The sequence below is a fragment of the Trachypithecus francoisi genome, unplaced genomic scaffold (genome assembly GCF_009764315.1).
Source record: "Trachypithecus francoisi isolate TF-2019V2 unplaced genomic scaffold, Tfra_2.0 Lachesis_group3, whole genome shotgun sequence".
In the NCBI taxonomy this organism is placed as follows: domain Eukaryota; kingdom Metazoa; phylum Chordata; class Mammalia; order Primates; family Cercopithecidae; genus Trachypithecus; species Trachypithecus francoisi.
In genome coordinates, this window is record NW_022681468.1 from 83,130,136 (window position 1) to 83,155,366 (window position 25,231).

At 47.1% G+C, this 25,231-nt stretch overlaps 1 protein-coding gene and 1 long non-coding RNA gene across 9 annotated transcripts in view; one reads left to right on the top strand and one right to left on the bottom strand.

Annotated features, from left to right (window-relative positions):
- The window catches only part of ACIN1 (apoptotic chromatin condensation inducer 1), a 37,006-nt gene extending 12,567 nt beyond the window's left edge, over nucleotides 1-24,439 (top strand). For 2 of the 8 annotated variants that reach the window (XM_033188562.1, XM_033188566.1), the window contains 15 exons: nucleotides 1,635-1,723; nucleotides 2,661-3,920; nucleotides 4,431-4,649; nucleotides 5,195-5,310; nucleotides 14,111-14,252; nucleotides 17,717-17,759; nucleotides 19,258-19,391; nucleotides 19,489-19,641; nucleotides 20,167-20,308; nucleotides 20,571-20,716; nucleotides 21,125-21,232; nucleotides 21,373-21,480; nucleotides 21,705-22,029; nucleotides 22,143-22,243; nucleotides 23,535-24,439. In XM_033188562.1, the coding sequence (XP_033044453.1) occupies nucleotides 1,635-1,723; nucleotides 2,661-3,920; nucleotides 4,431-4,649; nucleotides 5,195-5,310; nucleotides 14,111-14,252; nucleotides 17,717-17,759; nucleotides 19,258-19,391; nucleotides 19,489-19,641; nucleotides 20,167-20,308; nucleotides 20,571-20,716; nucleotides 21,125-21,232; nucleotides 21,373-21,480; nucleotides 21,705-22,029; nucleotides 22,143-22,243; nucleotides 23,535-23,861 (3,413 nt within the window). In that variant the 3' untranslated portion in view covers nucleotides 23,862-24,439. Of the gene's footprint in view, nucleotides 1-1,634; nucleotides 1,724-2,660; nucleotides 3,921-4,430; nucleotides 4,650-5,194; nucleotides 5,311-10,336; nucleotides 12,639-14,110; nucleotides 14,253-17,716; nucleotides 17,760-19,257; nucleotides 19,392-19,488; nucleotides 19,642-20,166; nucleotides 20,309-20,570; nucleotides 20,717-21,124; nucleotides 21,233-21,372; nucleotides 21,481-21,704; nucleotides 22,030-22,142; nucleotides 22,244-23,534 lie in introns of those variants that run through there. The other 6 variants (XM_033188565.1, XM_033188564.1, XM_033188563.1 and 3 more) reach the window with 6 other exon arrangements.
- Nucleotides 19,804-25,170, bottom strand: LOC117069983. The gene is made up of 2 exons (XR_004431746.1): nucleotides 24,955-25,170; nucleotides 19,804-21,489 (listed from the first exon to the last, which is right to left on the bottom strand). It is a non-coding gene; the product is annotated as an uncharacterized LOC117069983 (long non-coding RNA).
- Nucleotides 25,171-25,231: the final 61 nt, after the last annotated feature.

Below are 25,231 nucleotides of genomic sequence, written 5' to 3' on the forward strand. Positions count from 1 at the left end.
TTGCCCAGTAGGCTGAAGCAGGAGAATCGCTTGAACCCGGGAGGCAGAGGTTGCAGTGAGCCGAGATCATGCCTTTGCACTCCATCCTGGGCAACAAGAGCAAAACTCTGTCTCAAAAAAAGAAAAACATGTGAGCTCATGCCTGTAATTCCAGCGCTTTGGGAGGCCAAGGCGGGCGGATCACTTGAGGTTAGGAGTTTGAGACCAGCCTGTCTAACAGGGTGAAACCCCATCTTGGCGGGGCACGGTGGCTCACTCCTATAATCACAGCACTTTAGGAGGCCAAGGCAGGCAGGTCACGAGGTCAGGAGATCGAGACCATCCTGGCTAACATGGTGAAACCCCGTCTCTCCTAAAAACACAAAAAATTAGCCAGTCGTGTTGGCAGGCACCTGTAGTCCCAGCTGCTTGGGAGGCTGAGGCAGGAGAATGGTGTGAACCCGGGAGGCAGAGCTTGTGGTCAGCTGAGATCGGCCACTGCACTCCAGCCTGGGCAACAGAGCGAGAGACTGTCTCAAAAAAAAAAAAAAAAAAAAAGAGGCCGGGCGCGGTGGCTCAAGCCTGTAATCCCAGCACTTTGGGAGGCCGAGACGGGCGGATCACGAGGTCAGGAGATCGAGACCATCCTGGCTAACATGGTGAAACCCCGTCTCTACTAAAAAATACAAAAAACTAGCCGGGCGAGGTGGCGGGCGCCTGTAGTCCCAGCTACTCCGGAGGCTGAGGCAGGAGAATGGCGGGAACCTGGGAGGCGGAGCTTGCAGTGAGCTGAGATCCGGCCACTGCACTCCAGCCTGGGCGACAGGGCGAGACTCCGTCTCAAAAAAAAAAAAACTCCATCTCTACTAAAAATAAAAAAATTAGCCAGGCATGGTGGTGGGTGCCTATAATCCCAGCTGCTCAGGAGGCTGAGACGTGAGAATGGTTTGAAGCCAGGAGGCAGAGGTTGCAGTGAGGCGAGATTGCACCACTGCATCCAGCCTTGGCGACAGAGTGAGACTCCATCTCAAAAAAAAAAAAAAATCTTACCTTGAGCTCTAATACATAAAACCTAATAGAGAGGACCCAGTTCTGAAACCCCATCCAGTTGGCTTCAAGTAATTTCTGGGAACTTTAGGGTGCTGAAAAACATTCCTCTAAGTATTTATTTCTTGAGTTTGTTATTGTGCAAATTCATGTATTTAATCATAATATTTTGGTTGAAATTAGGAAGTGGTAGTAATAGGCAATCCAGAAAAATGGATACAGAACATAATGAAGTCTTAAACTTTATTCAGAGTAAGAACACTTTGTAGAATAGTTATATAAGTACACTTTGTATTTGTACATCCTTGCTAGACAATTTGAAGCCCCTGGAAATTATTTTACATTTGTTTGAGTTATTTATAATATGTGAATTGGCTTTGAGGTGTTGAAAATATACTAGACATGCACACCAAGAATTACCAATAAGACCCTGACCTTAGGGCTTTATGTAGTCTTTTCTTTAGCATAGAAGTCAAAGAAATTGATACAGATAAGTCTTGATAGGTTCATATGCTGTAATTGGTTGGATATTAGAAAGTCTGATTTTTAAAAAGCCGTGAATGAGTCTTCACTTCATGAATCTGACTTGATTCTTTTTCATTCAATAGGAAAAAGCTCCTCAGTTTCTGAAGAGAAAGGTGACTCTGATGATGAGAAACCGAGGAAAGGAGAAAGACGATCATCTAGGGTCAGACAGGTAACTCAGATACCTCCTAAAGCATCACCTCTTTAGTAATGCTTTGGATATCTTCTTTTCCTCCTCAAATTTGTTTCGAGTTCGTATGTCTCTACATTTAGGGGTTTTGTTTTTCTTTTTTGGGACAGAGTCTGACTCTGTCGCCTAGGCCTGAGTGCAGTGGTGCAATCACAGCTCACTACAGCCTCGACCTCCTAGACTTCAGCAGTCCTTCCACCTCAGCCTCCCAAAGGGTTGGGATTACAAGCGTGAGCCACTGCTCTGGCCTCTAGATTTCTTTGTAGTCATCTTCCTTCTCTTTGTCATCTTTTTGTTGTTCATTTTGTTTTTTTATTTAGATCTGCTCTACCTTTCAGATTTCTAAGTGAATATTTTTACAAAGTTTAAATTGGAAAGTTAGCAGGCTGCTCTGTATTCTTAAAGCACATTATTAGACAAGATATGACATAATTAACCATTCAATTAAAGCCTTAAAGTTATATAATATACTAAGTGGGCAGAATACAAAAGTGTTACGTGTAGTGTAATTATGACTGTACAAAGGAAGTGATTAGAGGAAAGAATAAAAAGAAATATACTAAAATGATAAAAAGATAATCATATTAATTGATAGTAGGTTAGTTCTCCTCAGCCCCCTGTCCACCCTTCTACTTTCTAGATGCTCTGCTAATATTTTACTGGAAAGAAAAAGGGTGCTTGAAGCTAAAATTTAAACTACATAGAAGTAGCTTCATTATTGTACTTCTTTTGGTCACTCTATTTTGATTCCCCTAAGTGCCACAGTTAGTCATGATTGTCTCCTGTCACTCCTGTTTCTGTTGCTGAAAGTATGTATCATTGAATTTCTCCTTCCTAGGGGTTATCTCATTAGATACTTTCTCTCCTCTGTTGATTGTGAGCAAATACATTTGGAGCCATTGTATATCTGTTATTTCAGGCAAGAGCAGCTAAACTCCCTGAGGGCAGCCAGCCTGGTGAGGAGGAAGAAGATCAAGAAACACCTTCCAGAAACCTAAGGGTCAGAGCAGAACGAAATTTGAAAACAGAGGAGGAAGAGGAGGAGGAGGAGGAGGAAGAAGAAGAAGATGAAGAGGAAGATGATGATGAGGGACAAAAATCTAGGGAGGCACCAATCCTGAAAGAGTTTAAGGAAGAAGGGGAAGAGATGCCTAGAGTAAAACCAGAGGAGATGATGGATGAGAGACCCAAAACAAGATCCCAGGAACAGGAGGTGTTAGAGAGAGGAGGGAGAGTTACAAGATCCCAGGAAGAGGCTAGAAAAAGTCATCTGGCCAGACAGCAGCAGGAGAAGGAAATGAAAACAACATCTCCCCTTGAGGAGGAAGAAAGAGAAATAAAATCTGCACAAGGCTTAAAGGAAAAATCGAAGTCTCCTTCCCCTCCTCGACTGACTGAAGATCTAAAGAAGGCCCCCCTTGTAGTGCAACCAGAGCAAACTGCCAGCGAGGAGGAGACTCCTCCACCTTTACTTACCAAGGAAGCATCTTCTCCACCACCTCATATACAACTCCGTAGCGAAGAAGAAATAGAGCCCATGGAAGGCCCAGCCCCCCCTGTCCTCATTCAGTTATCTCCTCCTAATACAGATGCTGAGACCAGGGAGCTATTAGTATCTCAGCATACTGTCCAGTTGGTAGGAGGCCTGTCTCCTTTGTCAAGTCCTGCAGACACCAAAGCAGAATCTCCAGCAGAGAAAGTGCCAGAGGAGAGTGTCCTGCCTCTGGTTCAGAAAAGCACACTGGCTGACTACTCAGCCCAGAAGGATCTTGAACCTGAGTCAGACAAATCTGCTCAGCTACTCCCTCTAGAAATTGAGGAGTTAGCACTGGCCAAAGGAATCACTGAAGAATGTCTGGAACAGCCATCTTTGGAACAGAAGGAAGGCAGAAGAGCTTCTCATACCCTTCTCCCAAGCCACAGATTGAAACAGTCAGCTGATTCATCCTCTAGCCGGTCCTCGTCATCTTCCTCCTCCAGTTCTAGATCAAGATCTCGCTCTCCTGACAGTTCAGGTTCTCGTTCTCATTCGCCGCTCAGATCCACGCAGAGAGATGTAGCCCAGGCACGTACTCATGCCAACCCTCGTGGTAGACCCAAGATAGGCTCCAGATCAACCTCAGAGTCCAGATCAAGGTCACGTTCACGTTCTCGTTCAGCATCAAGCAACAGCAGAAAAGTGAGTATGAGAGAATCCTAGGTGTACTAATGTTCTGTCATATTCCAGTGGTTTTCATTTCAGCCCCTAGAGGACCGGTCATGATTTCTGAAAGAAATAGGAAAAGCCTCCTTTAGTCTCCTTCACTGATTACTTTTCTCTTCATTTCAGAATCGAATTTTCAATTAATTGATTCCTAAAATGGGGTTCTTTTTCATTTTGAGTCCCTTTGATAGAATGTTCAATTTACATACTCATCTCCTCCACTAGATGAAAACTTCTTGAGGGTATGGGCATGCCCTTTTACGTGTGTGTTCCAGGATCTAGCATCTAGTTAAAACTTAGTAATTTGTTAAATAAGTGGTCAAGGAGATCACTATATGGGAATAAACACAGACAAAATGGAAGTAAACACAGACAGAAAGGTCCAGAGTATAAAATTTGGTTCATGGAAACTGGAAAACTCAGCAATCTACTGAATATATACCATATACAATAATTTTCCTTGTTACGTGTTTCATTTTATTTTAGTCTCTGAGCCCTGGAGTCTCCAGGGATAGCAGCACCAGCTATACTGAAACCAAAGATCCCTCTTCTGGTCAGGAGGTTGCAACTCCACCAGTGCCACAACTACAGGTCCGTGAGCCAAAGGAGAGGACTTCCACCTCCTCATCCTCTGTCCAAGCAAGGCGTCTGAGTCAGCCTGAACCAGCTGAAAAGCGTGTGACCCAGAGGTTACAGCCTGAGCGGGTAGGCTATTGTGACCCCTCCCTACACAGAGATGGAGGATTAAACAAGATCTTCCCTCCTGTCTTTGCTATAAGACTAAAAAGTTAAGTCTGGACAAGGTTCAGTAGAAATGTAGTGGATACCTGTTAATCCTTCTTAACTCATTTCCAGCTCCCTGGTTCGTGGAAGTTCTACATGAGGCTGAGCATCAGGGTTATCTCCAGGGCCCCCACGGTCAATTCTTCCTCATAACTCCTCCTTTTATCTGCCAAAAGGAAGCAACCTTTTCTTAGTTCTCTCAAAAAAGAAATCTGTCAGAACAAGGATCATTGAGGAAAAGGAAAAAAATTAAAAATTCTGATAAAATGATTGCTGGCATAAATATTCTTGAAGTACCTATTTTTAAGCCATGTTCCATTCCTTATTCTAAAATGAAATATACAGAGAGCTGTGTGTAGAGCTGGTACTGTGTATGTCCTGCCCTGCCTTTTTCAGGCTCCTTGTAGAAGAAAAGGAGCCAAGCAGATTTAAATATTTTGCTGTTTGTTTTTGCTATCTCCTGACAGGGGAGCCCAAAGAAGTGTGAAGCTGAAGAGGCAGAGCCACCAGCTGCCACACAGCCCCAAACCTCAGAGACTCAGACCTCTCGTCTGCCAGAATCAGAAAGAATTCATCACACTGTGTAAGTGCTATATCTCGACCGGGGTATAACAAGGAACTATGAGTGTGCGATAGTTCTTCGCTCCCTAGGGTTCTTTGACTAGGCAGTCCTAGTTTCCTTTTAAAACATAAAGGCAGAGCTTTATCTGGACAAAGGCTAGACTTCAGTTTCTATGTTGGGAGCCACCACCTTTAAGGTAACCTGAAAAGTGGTCATCAGGGCACAAGGAAAACTCACCTGGGATCATCCAGCCAAAATAATCAACTCCTTTAAGGTTCAGGCAATAGAAGCTTCTGCTTCCACACTCAAAACCATGTAAAGGAATTGACTCAGGGCATCTTAACCTTTAACTCACGTTTACCTAGGAACCCAGTTTAATAAAGGATTTTGAGGGTCTTAATAAAGAAAGGCACAGCTGGGTGCTATTTTTTAGTTTGTGCTTTTTCCCCAGTTACTACCTGTCATTAAGCTATCCTAGTTCTGGCCGGGCGCGGTGGCTCAAGCCTGTAATCCCAGCACTTTGGGAGGCCAAGACGGGCGGATCACGAGGTCAGGAGATCGAGACCATCCTGGCTAGCACAGTGAAACCCCGTCTCTACTAAAAATACAAAAAACTAGCCAGGCGAGGTGGCGGGCGCCTGTAGTCCCAGCTACTCGGGAGGCTGAGGCAGGAGAATGGTGTAAACCCGGGAGGCGGAGCTTGCAGTGAGCTGAGATCCGGCCACTGCACTCCAGCCCGGGCGACAGAGCGAGACTCTGTCTCCAAAAAAAAAAAAAGCTATCCTAGTTCTTAACAGCATACAGTACAGCAAATTACAAAGTTCCTTTCAAGTCAGAAGTTTATTCCTGGGCCTTTAAGACTTGATTGAACTTAAGATTTATACAATTAATGTGAATTTTTTAAATCCTTATATTAAGTCCTAGAGAAATACTTATATCAGGTTAAATTTGTAATTAAATAGGTATGTCATTCATTCTTCTGAGATAGGTATTATAAATTAAGAAGCCAATGAGCCAGAATTCCTGGCTTCATAGTCTTATGGGAAATGAAAAAATGAAGGCTTATGGGAATAAGATTGCTTAGCTTTTAGATATCAGGAACCCTGAACTGCTTTGTAGAATGTCCTATGTAGATTGTTAGCCTAAAGTTATTCTATACTTGTTTTTATGCCATATTAACACTAATGCTACCAGTATGATTTTCCCCTATATGTAATTGTCTAATAATTTACACTCTTCTGAGAGCTTCAAACTGTACTTTAACTCTGACTTTTGGAGAGTAGTGGGCAGGTGACATGATATATCTGATTTGCTTGTGACTTTAATGATAGTTTTATAGACCTTACTATATAGCTTTTGCCTGGGGGTATACTCTTGCTGGGGGTATATCCTTGTCCATTCTGATAGTCTTACCTCTGCTGCCATCTTGTGGCTGTTAACATTTTTTGTTTGGCAGCCAAAAGTTCACTCTACTTCCTTTGAAATTTTTTTGTTTTTCCCCTTCTGGAATGGGTACATTATCCTTTTGGAAAAGGGTTTTTCTTCTAGGACCATAAAGTGAAAACTCAGCGGATTCTGGAAGGTGTTCAGGATTCCCCAGCTACATCATCGATGAGGAAATGGGGTGACATTTTTTCTTCCATATCCCTCAACCAGACATAATACCTGCCCACCTCCTCCCAATTCCATGGAGGTACATTTTACATTCCATTTTACAAAAGCATGTCCTTTGTGAAATGGCAGTTTTGAAGTGGGTATTGACAGCCTGCTACTAATCGGGCCTGAGGAACTGCTTCCTGTGCACCTTGGGAAGAAAGTGATTTTCTGAAAAGCTCTTTGCTAGCCTTAAAATTCTGTGGGTTTATGAGATCCAGCAACAGAAAGGCATTTTATTTTGTTTTGAAGCAGCTTTTTTTCTGGACATTCCCATGCAAGTCCAGGGCTCATGAAGCTTGAAGTCATAGAGTTTCCTGTCCCCTCACTCCAGGTAAAGGTGGTTTTGATCTTCATTTTATGACTGAGATAATTTAGTCACATTGATTCTAATAAGGTGATGGGCAGGTGGCATCTTGGGCAGATATTTAGATTGTCCGTTGTTGCCTAGGCTAGCTTCAGTGGAGTAGTGTATAGAAGGGGAAATGCAGTTTTCACTGAGGAGCAGTTCACACACATCACTCGTACCTGCTTTCCTTCTACCTGCCTACCAGATGGTTTGTTCAACATGCTAACAAAATGGGATGCCCAAAGGCCTAAACCCATAGGCATTGGATCTGGTAAATCTTTGAGAAGGTTGCGTACATTTCTGGAGGCCCTACCACAACTGATTAACAACACCCTTCCTGGTCTCTCACCCTTCCAGAGTGTTAAATGTGCAGCCTGGCAGCCCTCTAGAGCCCTGGCCAATTTTGAAAGCAGAATCAACAATGCTAAATGGAAAAGACCATTTATGGTGTGGCCAGGCGTGGTGACTCATGCCTGTAATCCCAGCATTTTGGGAGGCCAAGGCAGGTGGATCACCTGAGGTCAGGAATTCAAGACCAGCCTGACCAATATGGTGAAACCCCCTCTCTACTAAAAATACAAAATTAGCCGGGCATGGTGCACATTCCTGTAATCCCAGCTACTCGGAAGGCTGAGACAGGAGAATCACCTGAACCCAGGAGGCGGAAGTTGTAGTGAGCTGAGATCACGTCATTGCACTCCAGCCTAGGCAACAAGAGTGAAACTCCATCTCAAAAAAAACAAATGGAAAAGACCATTTATGGTTTAACCTTGGTTTTTCTGTCTGTCTCAACAAGAAGTCATATGACTTTAAAAAACAGAGCAGTAAAGTGTTAAAAAAAAAAAAAAAAAAATTAGACTTCAAGGACCTGTCACCACTTGGAAGAGATTGACCAACTTTTTTGCTGTGTTTGGTTAAATCCATTCTGATTCTGATTGTGCCTGAGGAATTCTAAATTTATGAGGTAAGGTGTCTTTTTCATTGCTTGGAGCAGGAATTTATGGGTCCTCAGTCCTGTTTCAGTTGAGCCCTGTTCAAAACTCTGGTCTTCTGCCTCCTGTGGGTATAACAAAAATGTCCCTATATAGCAGAAAATAGTGGTATTCTCTTTTTACTGAAAAAAAAAAAAAAAAACAGAGGAAGAAATGAAAGAGGGGATTTGTTTGTGTGGGCAGCTGTATCATTCAGCTGTAGTTAATTCAGACCTGGATTTCTCTCGATACAACCTTCCTGTATATTCACAGACCTAGCAGGAAGTAGCAGCTTTAGGTTCTTGGTACAATGCCTATTTGTCCTTCTGCCTGTGTAGGAAGAAGGTAATGGTTCTTTAAGCCAATATGATGGTGTAATTGATACTTCTCAGGGGACATACAATGCCAATATCCCAAATGATGCATGAAAAAGCAGAATTTGTTGTCATCAATAGAGTTTGCTCCACTGAGAAATGATCTAACGACATATACCCCAAAATCATACTGTTCTTGGTTATCTTGGGACCAGTATGCTCCTGAGGGTATCTAGTCCCACTGTTTCTTACTAAATTTTCACATCAGTTTTTCAGCTCTTCATGAATTTTCTATAGTAACTAAAATTTGAACATATATGGCTATAGGAATTTCCCTTTCCATTAGCTTCTCTGAATCTCATATTCACATATGAATTGTAATATGGTATTATTAGCCTCCAAGTAGTCACATTGTTTTCTTCTGGGCTTCTTTGTGTACTGTTTAATTATGGGTAGATATCCCCACTGCTTATTCTGTGCAATTTCACAGACTGTTAAGCTGTATTGGGCTCTGACACATAGTTATCAAGGCTTTGGTACTAGTCCTGCAAGTAGATAGAGTCCATTTGGGGGGGACAGTTTCAAGGATTCCTCTATCTTTTTTCTTTTTCTTTTTTTTTTTTTTTTTTGGAGACAGAGTCACTCTGTCACCCAGGCTGGAGTGCAGTGGCCCAATCTCTGCTCACTGCAACCTCCACCTCCTGGGTTCAAGCAGTTATCATGCCTCAGCCTCCTGAGTAGCTGGGACTACAGGCGCAGGCTGCCACACCCAGCTAATTTTTGTATTTTTAATAGAGATGGTGTTTCACCATGTTGGCCAGGCTGGTCTCAAACTCCTGGCCTCAGGCAGTCCTCCTGCCTCAGCCTCCCAAAGTGTTGGTATTACAGGTGTGAGCCACCACACCCGGCCCTGATTATTGTCTGAAAATAAAATGTTTGGAATTCTTGGGTCCCACAGAATAGATCATGGGGAAATAGAAAACACACACCTCCTGTGTCTTCAGAGGGTAAAGGAGAGCGTCGTAAGATTCTTATTCTTAAAAAAAGGAATTTTTGGCCGGGTGCGGTGGCTCACACCTGTAATCCCAGCACTTTGGGAGGCCAAGGCGGGCGGATCACAAGGTCAGGCGATCAAGATCAGGTTTTACTGGCTGACACAGTAAAACCCCATCTCTACTAAAAATACAAAAAGTTAGCCTGGCGTGGTGGCAGGCACCTGTAGTCCCAGCTACTCAGGAGGCTGAGGCAGGAGAATGGCGTGAACCCGGGAGGCGAGCTGGCAGTGAGCCGACATCGTTCCACTGCACTCCAGCCTGGGCGACAGAGTGAGACTCTGTCTCAAAAAAAAAAAAAAGGAATTTTCAATAACAAAATCTCTCAAAATCAGCCACTTCTGGAGAGGCATATTAGCAGCTGAGAGTATTTTAGGACAGTGGATAAACAGAGCATTTTATTTGAGGATGGCTGAAGGTAGCATTTTCTGTAACATAACATTCTTTGGGGGATTCTATTAAAATTTTTTTTTCTTTTTTTTGAGACGGAGTTTTGCTCTTGTTGCCCAGGCTGGAGTGTAATGGCACGATCTCGGCTCACCACAACCTCTGCGTCCTGGGTTCAAGCGATTCTCCTGCTTCAGCCTCCTGAGTAGCTGGGATTTACAGGCATGCGCTGCCACGCCTCACTAATATTGTATTTTTAGTAGAGATGGGGTTTCTCCATGTTGGTCAGGCTGGTGATCCACCTCAGCCTCCCAAATCCCAAAGTGCTGGGATTACAGGCGTGAGCCACCACACCCAGCCAAAAAAATTTTTTTTCAAAAAGAAAACTTTCAGATTAGCAAACATTTAGTAGGTGTCCACTTGGTACCCACAGTGACACCCTAATTCAGAAATAGTTAGGGAACATTACTTTGTGTTAAGCCCTGGGCTAGGGGGCCAAGAGATGCAATCCCTACCCTTGAGGAATTATGCAAGGTAGAGATGGGGGGCAGGTAAAGTAGCAGTTATTGTACAGAGTGATAAGGGCATTGTTGAAAACCTGTCATGCCAATCACCGAATGGCTTTGCCTCAGAGAACAAGCAGTCTACTCTTTTGAGGAAACTCAAAGCCCCAGAGGTGGCATCAAATGAGATAATGGCCTATTGAGTGTGCATGTATTTTACATATATCTGTACCTTCACTTGGGGTGTCCTCCAAGCCAGACTCTTAGGAGCTAACACTTGTTACACTGTTCCATGAAATAGGTATTGTTATTATGCCCACTTTGCAGATTACAAAACAGATACACAGAACCAGGAACTTGCCTACTATCACACAACTTTCAAAAGAGTGGGGCTGGCCAGTCTGACTCCAAAGGCTTCACTCTTACCCTGAGCAGACAGGGACCACTATGTGAAAGGAAACATTTAAAGTAATGTATAAATATGGCCACTTTAGCATGCAGCTGGCATTGTAAGTGTAAGATTTTAAGCAGCCGGGAGAAAATTTCATTCCTAGCTAAAAGCTCAAATGTTACACAAGACACTGAGCTTTGGTTCTCAGAAGTTTGTCTTAGTGTAAACTTCTGCCACTACGATACGAAAGGAACATCTCTGCAGTCAACAAATAAGCATTTTGAGTATCTACTGAGCACTTTTTGAATTATTAGCATGTTACCCACTTTGGTCTAGTGAAGATTCCCATGGTGAATATTTTCTGCTTAGTTCCCAATGGCTTTCTGCCCAGCTGATCTCCCCCGCCCATTATAGCAGCACTCTCACTTCACTGTCTTATCTGCTTTAGAGCCTCATCTTGGAGCCCTTGCTTCAAGAAGTGGCCTTGAAGCTTCAGCTACCCAAGGTCCCCTTGCCCTGTTTATCCTTTCTTTTTCTGGCCCCAGTGGACCCTGGGGCAGGGTGACCTTATTAAAGACTCTATAAAACAAAGTTGTCTGTCATCTCTTCAGAGACACCACCCCCTGCCCCGCTTCTACTGGTAATTGAAAAAAGAACTCTCCCTGCTTATCCACTTCCCTCCGCCATCCCTGGGAAAAGGACATGTTGGAGTAGTAACACGTGGTCATTGCCGGGGTGAGCAGCCAGTTACTGTAGTGATTGGATAGTGACAATTCCCATGCCACCTCCCTACCTGCAGCACTGACTGGTTGGTCTGGTTTCAGTGTTCCATGCCTAGATTACTGGATAGAGGGTGGTAGGCACATAAAACATTGCTCATGCCCCACCCTGTATCCAGCTTTCATTACCATCCTTCTTTAATCACTTTTCAACTTGGGTTTTATCGTTCTTTTATTTAATCCTTTTTCACTCCCACCTCTGCTGTTTGCCTGCCTTCTATTCTCTGGAATCTTCCAATCAAGCAGCTGTAACTTTACATGTCCTACAGCCAGCCCCCTCCCCTGTCCCCTGGGAAGACCAGGAGGGAGCACCCCGGCCCTCGGGGGTTAAGCCTCTGTAGCTGCTGTAACCTGAGAAAAGAAGGCCAGGCCTCTGGAGCCGGCAGTCAGCTCCCTGTGGCCTGCCAAAGGATAAGAACCTTGCTCACGCAGCTCCCTCCCTCTTTTCTTTCCCCTCCCCTGCTGCAGCAAGGCCCTCCCCCATCCGCACACACGGGCTGCTGGGTAAGTGGCAAGATGGCTCCCCTGCATGTCTCCGGCTGATCGCTGCCGCTCCGCCAATACAATAGAGCCAGCCACTACCAGCAGCCTGGCCCTCTTCCTCCTTCTCCAGAGAGACCAATCCAGCTGAACTCGGGGTTTGCCGTGAGGACTTAACGCTTATCTCTTAAAAGCCAGATCTGTTTTAGCCTCCCCGCACCACCACCACCACCTCCCCTTCCATTTACCATTTTTTGGATCCCCGGTTGCTACATCTTAATTTTCTCTCTCTGGATCGGGTGGCTGGGGAGGAGGTGGTGGGATCTTGGGACAAGGAAGGTGTGCTTTTTTTTTCTTTTTTTTTTTAGGATTTTTTTTGTTTGGTTTTTGTTATTTCTTCCATTCCAGAAAGGGATAAACAGCACTTCCAGGGGGAGAAAAAAAATCATGTTATCAGAAAGCAAAGAAGGGTGAGAGCTTCACATTTCCATGTATGCCTTTTCCCCACCGCTCTAGCTCACCTCATCTTCCTTCTCTTCCTCATGGCTTTCATTCCGTCTTGCGTTTTGGTTTGTTTTCAGTCATTCTGCTTTCCCCCTTTGTCCTTCCTGCCCAGTTTCTAATTGGCCCCATTTGCCCTTTCTGTATGGGAAATAGATTTTTTTTTTTTATATAAGTCTTTTCTCTAGATATAAGCAGTTCAATCTCGTGTTTCTGTGGGGGCCTGTTAGCTGGGGGCCCAGTTCCGATTTTCCCCTCCCCCTAACTCCCTAGTGCATCCCTCCTTGACTGCTCTAGGGAGGTTCTTCTGACCTCTGAGTGTCAGTCAGCCTGTTGGGAATGCTGACTTTTCTGGTGGTGATTATCGGCCTGGGAGGCTTGGTTTCCCCTCTCCTGAGCCTTAGGCCTCTGATCATCTTTGATTTTTTTTGCTTGGTGTTTGGGTGGTAGAGGGGGTGAGATTTGACGTAGAAGTTGGAGATGAAGACAAATCAAAGGTGGAAAGATAGTTTATCTGAAGTGAATCTCTGGGATTCTTTGCCTGAAATGGGAGCTAACTTGAGAGATTAAGAGTGGGAGAGTGGGTTTGGTGTTCGTGGGGGAAGCTGCCTGTGTGGGGGAGGGTGTGTCCTGACTAGGAGGCCTGCTCTCTTTATCTCTTGGAAGTTGGAATGAGGGAGTGGGAGAAACTGGGTGAAAGCCGAATGTAGGAACAGTTTCTACACCTCTGAGCAGGTAAAAGTGGCCCTAATCTTCTCTGAGCTCTCGTACTCAATTCAGCAGTTTTAATTTTTCCTTTTGAATGAGAGGGTCCTTGAAGCTTGAACCTTCACCAGGCCTGCTTCCCTGCAGCCCCCACCCCCACCATTTTCTCCATGCTGGTGTCTCCAGATCCTGAGGGTCAGCAGGCCTTTACTTATTAAGCAGTTGATTAAACACAGGTCAGGCTTTTTTGCCAAAGCCGTGGCCATTCTTTCTTGTCTTTTTAAGGGACTCAGGCTTCCCTTCGTTTTTTATGCAATTTTGCTATGTAAAGGTGCCTGTGGCCAGGGAGACTGAGGCCACGGGGTTGTGGGTAAATCACAGTCACTTTTGTGGGACTATTTTCAGAGGAGGGTTTTTCTCCCTTCATGTAAGAGTACTCTGGTGAGTTATTACCTGAGAATAGTTGCAGTCCTAACCCCACAAATGACAACTTTAACTCATCTGGGCAATGGGTGGATGTGGTTGCTGTGATCCACACTCTTTCCCCAAGGAAAATCTGTTTCCCACTTTTCCCATTGGGACAAGGTCTCTAACCTTGATCAGCAAAGCAGCCCTCCTAATCCCACCCAAGTGAGGAGGCATGGGGGTTTCCTGACCCAGTAACTAACATCTTGCTCTCTCTTCCCCCTTGGTTCTTTTCTGCGCTCCCCCCCCACCACTCCCCCCCTCCTGTCAGTGAGGAGAAGGAGGAAGTGACCATGGACACAAGTGAAAACAGACCTGAAAATGATGTTCCAGAACCTCCTATGCCTATTGCAGACCAAGTCAGCAATGATGACCGCCCGGAGGGCAGTGTTGAAGATGAGGAGAAGAAAGAGGTAAACATCCAAGCCACCTGTTGGGGTGGGTGGGCAGGAATGGACCTAAGGGAAAGAGTAGACCACTCTAGTGATCCGTTTTACACAGTGGGTTAACTTAAAGGAAGGATGAGGCAGGGACTTGGATCAGAATAGGGCCAAGGGAGAATTCGCTGGTTTAGCAAGGGAGACCTCTTGTGGTGGGGACAGGGCTCATTCATTTTCCTTTCCTTGTTGGGGAAGTAGTGCCCAGATTCTAGACGTTTGTAACAAACTGGAAAGTCTGATAATGGCCCTTTATCTAAGATTTATGTTCAGCTTTTCCTGCTGTCTTCCCAAGCTTCTGGTGGTAACTCCTTTAGCTTTCCCTCCTTTTTAAAAGCCTGATGGAGCCCAGCGCCATCTAGTGGACATTGATGGTTCTCACAAGACCAGCCATGCTGAGAAATTTTTGTTCCTCCTCTGCCCCCCAGTGGTCTCATTGCAGAGATGTAGCTATTTAGAAGTCAGCCCTTGTGATCCAGAAGGCCCCTTCTCAGTTATCCTTGACCCCTCTACCTCCTTTTTTGGCATATGTTATCTTGTGTCCTGCACCCAATTCAGGGGGCTTCCCCCATCAGAGCCAGCGAAGTCTTCTTGGCTCTTAAAGTAATTGAGAAAGAATGAGCTGGGTTTAGGAGTGGGGTAACAGGGTGGGAGGGACTGTTGTGTGTGTAGCCTTTTTCTGGTGTGTGTTGCGGGGGTGGGGGCCGGTGAAAGTGATTTGATGTGCAGAATATTATTTATTACAAGGTCCTTCTTCCCCGTAAAACTTTGTCCAAGTACCTCATGTACGGTAATCCGCCCGTAAAATATAACCCTGCCCAACTGGCCAATCGCTGATGCCGCCTCTTCCTCTGGACCCACCCGCTGCTACTGAGCTGCCCAATCAGAGCCAAGTCTGCTATCCAGGTGTCTTGGCCAGAGGGGGGCATGTATATGGGCTCCTGTGATGGGCCCCCTTTTGCCTCCCTGTCTTGCTTACATCAGGGGGCCAAGAAGAACACTGTTCTGGAGAGACTTGTATTGAGCAAGCAAAAAACATTTGGAAAGGGGTGGACTTGCATCATCTCCCTACTTGGGACACCCCAAGAAGAGCTTGTGCCAGTGCTGGGGCGCCTGCCCACATGCCCTTGCCCTTTTGAGGACTGTGGGTTGCCTTGTTTGCTACAGACTGTTGGGATCCCCGTCTAGGGCACCAAGACCTCCTAAAGTTTGTGATCGCAGTGCCATGCTGTAAAACACTGAGTGGGACCCTCTACTTAAGCTGTGACGACTAGGAACCGTGCAGAGGAGTCTAGGGTCTGAGCCCCTGGGGATTTAATGCTGATGACAGCCCAGCCCATGTATCACCACTTGCTCATCAGATGGACTTTCCTTTGGTCCCTGTTGTCCATGGTGAAGGGCAGCATGTTGGTTGCTCCAACTTCTCCTCCATCCCTGGAGGCAGGGACTCATTTCATCCACCTGACTGGAACCACTGTCTCAGCTGGAGTCCCTGAGGAGATGCCAGCCACAACTCTCCGAAGAGAAGTATTCTGACCTTGCTGCTGAATGTGTGCCAGGTCCGGGGGATATTCACCTACTATCCCCAGGCTACCTTCATCAGAGGCTCCATGATCCCACTTGGTGAGAGGACCCCCTCCCCAGTTACAGGCAGAGGAGAAAGGGACTCTGGAGTCATCACCTGGATTCCAAGTATTGGGTGGTGGTATTGCTGCAGCTTGCCACTGGTGGACATAGGGTCCTGCCTGCCTCTCACGATAAAAGGCAAGGATCATTCCTGCTACTCACAGGCCATCTCATCAGGGACTGCAAGATGATGTCCCTACAGGGCCAGGACTGATGTCTCTGCCCCTTTCCCCCCTCTATCCCTCGCTGAACCTGGCCACCGCCAGTGAACTGTCTTGACATCATGGAAACTGGGCAGCGTCCCCCCACACGTTTCCCTCCCGCCCCCCCTGCGCCCCTGGGAGGACTCTGGCAGTGCCGTGCTGACTACCACGCCGTGCGCCCACCTTTTTTGCCAACCCAACCCCCCACCAATTGCACAGCGCCTAGCAGGGAGGGCTCATTCTGATTGGACCGGCGGTTGACTAGATACAGTACACAGTGAGGTGCGATTGGCTGAACTGAAGATCCCAGGTGTGAGATGGTACCTGGAACATTTGTCATATTCCTAGTTTATTTTCTTCTTTATTTTCTTCTTCTTTTTTAATATTTTATTTTATTTTTTTCTATATCTTTATTTTTTCTGATTTATTTATTTATTTGGTTCATGTTTTTCCTGTTTTAATTAAGACTTTTTTTTTTTTTTTTTTTTTCCTCCTCACTAACTTACCCATCGAGAGCGGCCCAGCTAGGGGTCAGGCTGGCCCTTAACAGAGACCAAGGAGACTTGGTTAGACGACACAAACGGGGCTGGGGCGGGGGTGGATGGAAAGGGATTTCATCACGAGGTTTCTGCCCTACCCTTTAGAAGAGTGGTAGAGAGGTCTTAGTTTTTCCAGAAATAAGCACCTACATTTAAAAATACTCTATTCCCTTTTTCTCTTGCTTTTTTTCCCCCCCTCTCTCCATAGTCTTTTGTCATTCACCCAGAGTGTTTGGGGTAGAAACTTGTCCCAAAGATGTCTTCTGGTCCTTGACTGGGCCTCTAAGGCTTGAGCCCTGGTTGCAGAGGAAACACTAAGACTCTGCTAAAGCTCCCTGAGGTGGCTGGAAAGTCTTACGAATCTCCTTGGGGACAGTCTGCACTTCATAAAAACCTTCCTTTGCCAAAGACACCTTTAAGTTCTTTTTGCTAGCACTTGGCTCAAGAGCCTCATCTCCAGTGGGTCTAGTGCTGCCCTTTTCCACAGTGTGGTGGGGGTCTGGGCAGCCTTGACATGACAGTCTGCTGTCCAGGCATCTCAAAGCCATTGTCATTGGGCATCAGTCTGGCCATTGAAGAAAGGAGGGTTACCTTGTTGAAGTTGCCATCCAAAGTTGGTTTTCTTTGTTTCCTCCAGTTAGCAAGGAAGTGGGAGGACTAGATGACCCAGTTTGGGGCAGTTTGTTTGGCTTGGTGTCCTCTCGACTCAGACAGTGAGAGAGGGCATGACCAACATCTTTAAGGGGCTGAGAGGCTACTGAATTCCTCTTCCAGCTTATTTCTGGTTAAGCTAATACACAGGTGTGATACGGAGTAGATGACTTTTCCCTGCTCTGATGTTTAGTTTTTTGTTTTTTTTTTTTTTCTCTAACTTGCATTGATTCTGCTTCGTTTTTGCCGTTTGCCGCTTCTGTTTTGGTCTCTGTCTGTCTCTGTGTCTCTCTCTGTCTCTCTCTCTCTCACTCTCTCTGTGTCTTTGGAGGCTATGCTAAGACTGCCCCATCTAACCTCCTTCCCCCCTCTCTGTGGGGTGTCTCTCTTTCTCTTTTTTCCCTTTTTCTTCTTTATACAGAGCTCGCTGCCCAAATCATTCAAGAGGAAGATCTCCGTTGTCTGTAAGTCTAGCCCCAAGTCCCTGATAAAAGTCAGGAATTCCATAAAAATCAGCATTCATTGAGAAGCAGATTTTCATTCTCAGTGGCATTCTTGGGTCACTCCCTCCTGCCCCACCCCTTGTGCCTAGCAAATTTGAATCCTTTCCTACGTAGGGTTTCATTTTGAAATTCAAAGCTTGAGACAATCCCCATCGTATTTCTCCAGTCACATTTTAATGAGATATACTGTGAGGTGTCTGAGACCATGTCCCATTTAGCCTTAGAGGCATTTATTATTTCAGATACCTGAATACTCAACGAATGAGTTTCAAGGACTCCTATGGAATGCTTAGCAGTTTATGAATTATTCTGGGTTTTTTTGTTGTTGTTTTTGAGACGGAGTCTTCCTCTGTAGTAGTCTAGGCTGGAGTGCAGTGGTGCAATCTTGGCTTACTGCAACCTCCGCCTCCCAGGTCCCAGTTCAAGCAGTTCTCCTCAGCCTCCTGAGTAGCTGGGATTAGAGGCATGTGCCACCATGCCCAACTAATTTTTGTATTTTTAATAGAGATGAGATTTCATCGTGTTGGCGAGGCTGGTCTTGAACTCCTGACCTCGTGATCTGCCTGCCTCGGTCTCCCAAAGTGTTGGGATTACAGGCATGAGCCATCGCACTTGACCTTGTTTATGGGTTATTCTAAGAGAGCACCGGAGGAAATGAAAGTGCCCCACACCTCAAACAGTAACAATTTTAACATTTTCCCCAATGAGGAACTCTAGATTACAAAAGTATAATAGATGTTTATAACTTAAATATCAATCTGTGGTGTGAAAATTAAAGGAAGACCAGATCCCATCATGATCTTAGTTCTGCTTAGATGTTAGTATCACGTAGTGTTCTTGTTTCTTCTGCATTCACATCCTCTCAGTTTTTCTTCCACACTACTTAAGATATTACTGTCTACCATTAAAAGTTTAAACAGCTCATCACACTAGCTACCCCTCCCTTACTGCTTTTAGATCAGTAGTTTCTATCAGGAAGGGACCTCAGCCCTTTTAGTGTTCAGTCTGAAGCCATGGTTTGCCAGTTCCCAAATATGATTTCTTCTTTTTTTTTTTTTTAATTTTCTTTGAGATGGAGGCTTGCTGTGTTGTCAGGCTGGAGTGCAGTCAGTGGCACGATCTCGGCTCACTGCAACCTCCACCTCCCAGGTTCAAGCAATTCTCCTGCCTCAGCGCCCTGAGTAGCTGAGATTACAGGCGTGCACCACAACGCCTGGCTAATTTTTGTATTTTTGGTAGAGATGGGATTTCACTATGTTGGTTAGGCTGGTCTCCTGACCTCATGATCCACCCGCCTCAGCCTCCCAAAGTGTTGGGATTACATGCGTGAGTCACCACACCCACACACTGATTTCTTTAACTTCCAAAACTCCAGCCAGAGGTAACCTGTAGGTATTATGGTTTGAACTAGCAGAGGTCCTGAGACCATCTAACTGTTGGGTCTATTTCTTGGGGACAGCAGCTACCAAGGGGGTGCCAGCTGGAAACAGTGACACAGAGGGGGGCCAGCCTGGTCGGAAACGACGTTGGGGAGCCAGCACAGCCACCACACAGAAGAAACCTTCCATCAGTATCACCACTGAATCACTCAAGGTGAGGTGGGAGGAGCCAGGGAAGGGAGGATGAGACCTGTTAAGGTGGGAGTAGACATGGGCCCAGTGTAACGGGGTGGGGGGTATCTGTGTCCCAGAGCCTCATCCCCGACATCAAACCCCTGGCGGGGCAGGAGGCTGTTGTGGATCTTCATGCTGATGACTCTCACATCTCTGAGGATGAGACAGAGCGTAATGGCGATGATGGGACCCATGACAAGGGGCTGAAAATATGCCGGACAGTCACTCAGGTAAGCCTTCTGCACCCCAGTGTCGGGAGCAAGGTGGGAGCAGTAGATGCAGAGCAGCCAGCTGAGGAGCTGAGATAAAGTCTTTGGAGGGAACTTTCCTGTCTGTGCAGAGGGTTGGGTTGATCGACACTTTCAGGGGTCAGACTACCAAATCCAGCTGGCTACCTGTTATAAATAAAGTTTTATTGGAACACAACCACACCAGTTCATTCACTTTTGTCTGTGGCTGTTTACTACAACATCACCGGAGTTGAGTAGTTGCAAACAGACTATGTGGCCTGCAACACCTGAAGTACTGCTTTGCTCTACCGAACAAATTGACCAACTCCTGCCTTAGTTTTCCTCAAGGCAAAGTTGAGGCCCTAACAATCCCAGGATCTAGTAGAGGTGAGCTGGATAATGAAATACACCTAGCAGAAGGAACATGCTGAGTTGACTGCTGCTCTCACCAGGGAACCAGAAGCTGAAAAGAATATGCCATTTTGGTGTTTAACAGACCTGCTCTGTTCTCTGACACCTTGATAGGTAGTACCTGCAGAGGGCCAGGAGAATGGGCAGAGGGAAGAAGAGGAAGAAGAGAAGGAACCTGAAGCAGAACCTCCTGTACCTCCCCAGGTGTCAGTAGAGGTGGCCTTGCCCCCGCCTGCAGAGCATGAAGTAAAGAAAGGTGAGTGACGCTTTTCGTATATCGTATCTTTCTCCTACATATGAAGGAGGGCTTGAGGGCTAGATTTGACTCTGTTTAATCTTTGAATCTCCATGATGAGGTTAGCCTAGCACAGTACTTTGCAGATTATAGGTGCTCTACACGTTTAGATGAAGGAGTGGCTGCTTGGTATAAAAGAAAGGGAACCGTGATAGTTATATTGAAAGTGAAACGAGCCAGTATTGCTTCCTACCAAAAGCTGTTCTTGTGGTCTTCTTCATAGTGACTTTAGGAGATACTTTAACTCGACGTTCCATTAGCCAGCAGAAGTCCGGAGTTTCCATTACAATTGATGACCCAGTCCGAACTGCCCAGGTGCCCTCCCCACCCCGGGGCAAGATTAGCAACATTGTCCATATCTCCAATTTGGTAAGTCATTGTGTCTCGCATCCCAGCTGGCTTAGTGGTTAAGTGTGAGCTTTAGGCTTACGCTTCTCAGGTTCCACTCATAGTTGAACTGGTCTACCAATAGATTAAGTTACTCACTGATCTTGAGTGAGTTACTTAACCTATTTACTCATCTGAAAATGAGGGGGAAAAGCTGTCGCCCTGCAGGGTTGTTTTGAGGACTTGCAGAGGGCCTCATATACAATGTCTCAGTGCTGGGAAGCACCACCACTCTTCTCACATTCTTACTGCAAGGTTCCTAAACTCTCTGCCCTCACCCAAACCTTGAAACTATAGTCCTGTGACAGCAGCTTGGGAAATCTAAAGATTGGCTCTATGGGTGGTGGTCTTGCCTTCTTCAAGACTCTGAAAGTCTATTTTCATTGGCAGGTCCGTCCTTTCACTTTAGGCCAGCTAAAGGAGTTGCTGGGGCGCACAGGAACCTTGGTGGAAGAGGCCTTCTGGATTGACAAGATCAAATCTCATTGCTTTGTAACGGTGAGGGGAAGAAGCTGATTCTGTAGGTCATGGCATGTATTTCCTTTTGTGACCAGTGTGGGCAGGTTTAAGGGTGTTGCAGCAAGTGGGAAGGGTTGCAGACACACTGTGACCCTCCATCTTCTCCCTTCCTCCACCAGTACTCAACAGTAGAGGAAGCTGTTGCCACCCGCACAGCTCTGCATGGGGTCAAATGGCCCCAGTCCAATCCCAAATTCCTTTGTGCTGACTATGCCGAGCAAGATGAGGTAAGAAACCTAGGGAGAGGAAGGAGGGGAGGGGCAGGGGAAGCCATTAGCTGCTAGATTTCAGCAGAGATCCCTGCCAGACCTTGAGATTCTGTTCTTTCCTGTTCTTCCCTGGCTTTGGTTCCTTTAATTGTACCATGGGGCTTCAAGGTGGTACCTGGGCTCCTTGAGTGGGAGTGATACCACCTCTATCCTGACTGTCCTTGTCCCTCCTCTCCCCACAGCTGGATTATCACCGAGGCCTCTTGGTGGACCGTCCCTCTGAAACTAAGACAGAGGAGCAGGGGATACCACGGCCCCTGCACCCCCCACCCCCACCCCCGGTCCAGCCACCACAGCACCCCCGGGCAGAGCAGCGGGAGCAGGAACGGGCAGTGCGGGAACAGTGGGCAGAGCGGGAACGGGAAATGGAGCGGCGGGAGCGGACTCGATCAGAGCGTGAATGGGATCGGGACAAAGTTCGGGAAGGGCCCCGTTCCCGATCAAGGTCCCGTGACCGCCGCCGCAAGGAACGCGCAAAGTCTAAAGAAAAGAAGAGTGAGAAGAAAGGTAGGTACTTAGCTATGGGGTATGCATACCCACTAGTAGGTGGGAAAGGGACCCAGATGGGATGGGACAGAGGGTCAGATGCATCAAATCTGGTTCGCTTTTTTCTACCTCAGAGAAAGCCCAGGAGGAACCACCTGCCAAGCTGCTGGATGACCTTTTCCGAAAGACCAAGGCAGCTCCGTGCATCTATTGGCTCCCACTAACTGACAGCCAGGTGAGTGCTCTCCTTGTGCCCTGCTCCTAATGGCAGCGAGGCTTGAGGTCAGGGTGAGGGGAGCTTCATGTGACTGTGGGAGTGAGTTGTCCCAAGTACTTACTAGCTTTAGGCTAAAGGGGAAAAAACTAAGCATCACAAAAAGGCAGTTTTCAGTTAATTGGTATACCATAGAGAAACCAGACCAAGGAGTGTAATGATGGGCACACAGCAGCTGAGGTTTGTGGATGTCTGGGAAGCTGGCTGTGCCAACCAAGCTTCTTAGAACTTGATTTTAGGCAGTGTGTGGTGGCTCACGCCTGTAATGCGAGCACTTTGGGAGGCTGAGTCGGGTGAATCACCTTAGGTCAGGAGTTCCAGACCAGGCTGGCCAACATGGAAACCCTGTCTCTACTAAAAATACAAAAATTAGCCAGGCGCGGTGGCAGGTGCCTGTAATCCCAGCTTCTTGGGAGGCTGAAGAGGAGAATTGCTTGAACCCGGGAGGCAGAGCTTGCAGTGAGCAGAGACTGTGCCATTGCACTCCAGCCTGGGCAACAAGAACAAAACTCTTGTCTTGACAATAAAAAAAAAAAAAGAACTTGACTCTATTTAGCTGAGAAATTGTGTTTTATAAATTCATTTCCCTGCTTTTTAAGAGTTTTTGCATTTTTAATTTAGTTTCTTAGTAACAGGCCTTTTAGGAATTTTAGGCTTATGCTACTCAAAAAAGATTTGTTCACATCTATGCTGATGGTAGGGAGCTAGGGAAGCACCAAGGGACAGGCATGGGTGGTGCCAGTACCTGTCAATGTGTGTAAAAGTTGAAACATGGTGTCCGGGTGTGGTGGCTCACACCTGTCATCCCAGCACTTTGGGAGGCTGAGGTGGGCGGATCACCTGAGGTCAGGAGTTTGATACCAGCCTGGCCAACATGGTGAAACCCCATCTCTACTAAAAATAACAAAACTTAGTGGGGCATGGTGGCAGACACCTGTAATCCCAGCTACTAGGGAGGCTGAGGCGGGAGAATCGTTTGAACCTGGGAGTCAGAGGCTGCAGTGAGCCAAGATAGCACCACTGCACTCCAGCCTGGGCGACAGAGTAAGACTCTGTCTCAAGAAGGAAAAAAAAAAAGGCTGAAACTTGGAGAAAGGTGCTCTAAGAAAGACAGGATGCAATTGCTGAACCCCTAAACCCTTCCTGCTTAACTGAAAAGCTGATCCTGAGCTAGGAGACGGGGTCCAGGCACAAATGGAGGCTGTGACCAGGACTGAGCTGCCTACTCTGTGCCTTTCCTACCTGGCTGCAGATCGTTCAGAAGGAGGCAGAGCGGGCCGAACGGGCCAAGGAGCGGGAGAAGCGGCGAAAGGAGCAAGAAGAAGAAGAGCAAAAGGAGCGGGAGAAGGAAGCCGAGCGTGAACGGAACCGACAGCTGGAGCGAGAGAAACGTCGGGAGCACAGTCGGGAGAGGGACAGGGAGAGAGAGAGAGAAAGGGAGCGGGACAGGGGGGACCGAGATCGGGATAGGGAAAGGGACCGAGAACGAGGCAGGGAAAGGGATCGCAGGGACACCAAGCGGCACAGCAGAAGCCGGAGTCGGAGCACACCTGTGCGGGACCGGGGTGGGCGCCGCTAGTGGGGAAAACACTAGAGCTGCAGGTACCAGCCACTCGGCCCCAGGGGGTTACGGCCACAGAGGGATAGGCACAGTCTCCACCACCCTGGAGCCAAGGGTCTTTCACACCACCTACCCCTACATACATACCAAATGGAACGGTGGCCATCCTTTCCCCCAAACACACCCCCTTAACCTATCTCTTGGGACAGCCCTCCTCTCCCTCTCATTTCCCATTAAGTCTGAGAGGCAAGAGTTAGGTTAGGCAAGGAGGCGGTTGGCCAGAGATGGGGAACAGCCAGGTGCCCTAGTCCTCTGATTTTTCCTCCATCCTGCTTACCACCTCCCTGGGTACTTACAGCCTTCTCTTGGGAACAGCCGGGGCCAGGACTGGGTCACCTATGAGCTGAATCAGCATCTCCTCCTGAGTCCCAGGGCCCCTGCAGTTCCCAGTCTCTTTTGTCCTGCAGCCCTTGTCTCTTTCCCACAGGTTCCACTTTATATCCACCTTTTCCTTTTGTTCAATTTTTATTTTTATTTTTTTTATTATTAAATGATGTGGTCTATGAAAAAAAATAAAAATCTGACTTAGTTTTAAACTGTGTGAGTGGCTTTCGTTGGGCAGGTTAAGCCACACTGTGGATATCTGTAGCCTGGAGTAGGAGTTGCTCCCATACCATGTGTTCCTTTAGGCTGACTGCTTCCTGCTTACTGAAACAGGAACTTCCCACTGTCTTCCATCTCCTGCCTTGGCCCTGACCAGCCCAAAGCTGTGGACCTTAAGGCCCTACTGGGAAATGGAGCAACCTGTGTCCGTGGCGGCACCCCAGCAGGGCTAGGAGGGTGGGTTCTCCTCTGGTTCATGGTCCTGTCTGTGCACGGTTAAATTAGGGATTTGGTCACCTGTCTGCCACCTTGGTGTTTCCCACAACTGCCGCCAGCGGGCAGCAGCTCCTCGCTCTGTTGGCCCCTGTAACCGAGCTTCCCAAAAAGGGCTCTACTGCCCGCCTCGGCCCTCCCGCCGATGTCGTGCGTCTGTCCCCGAACCGCTCCCTGGGCCCGGGCCTCGGACTCTCTGGACCCTTATGCCGTCCTTGAGTGTCCCCCAGCTGACCTGCTAGCGTGCTCTGCACGGGCTCTCAAAACGCCACCGCCTTGCAGATGGAATCCACATCAGTCCCAAAAGCCAGCCGGGAACCGGGAGCCCGGAGCCGGGTCTCTCCGCAGTGGGCTCGGAATTCCCCACCTCACCGTGCGCTCGCCCGTTGTCCGCTGCGGGCGGCGGGCTGGCAGCTTCCCGCTCCCAGGTGCACCCGCCCCGCCAGCTCTTCAGAAATGGCCGGGCGCCGTGGCCTGGACGCCCTCCCGCCCCAGTGCCCTGCCGGGCGCTG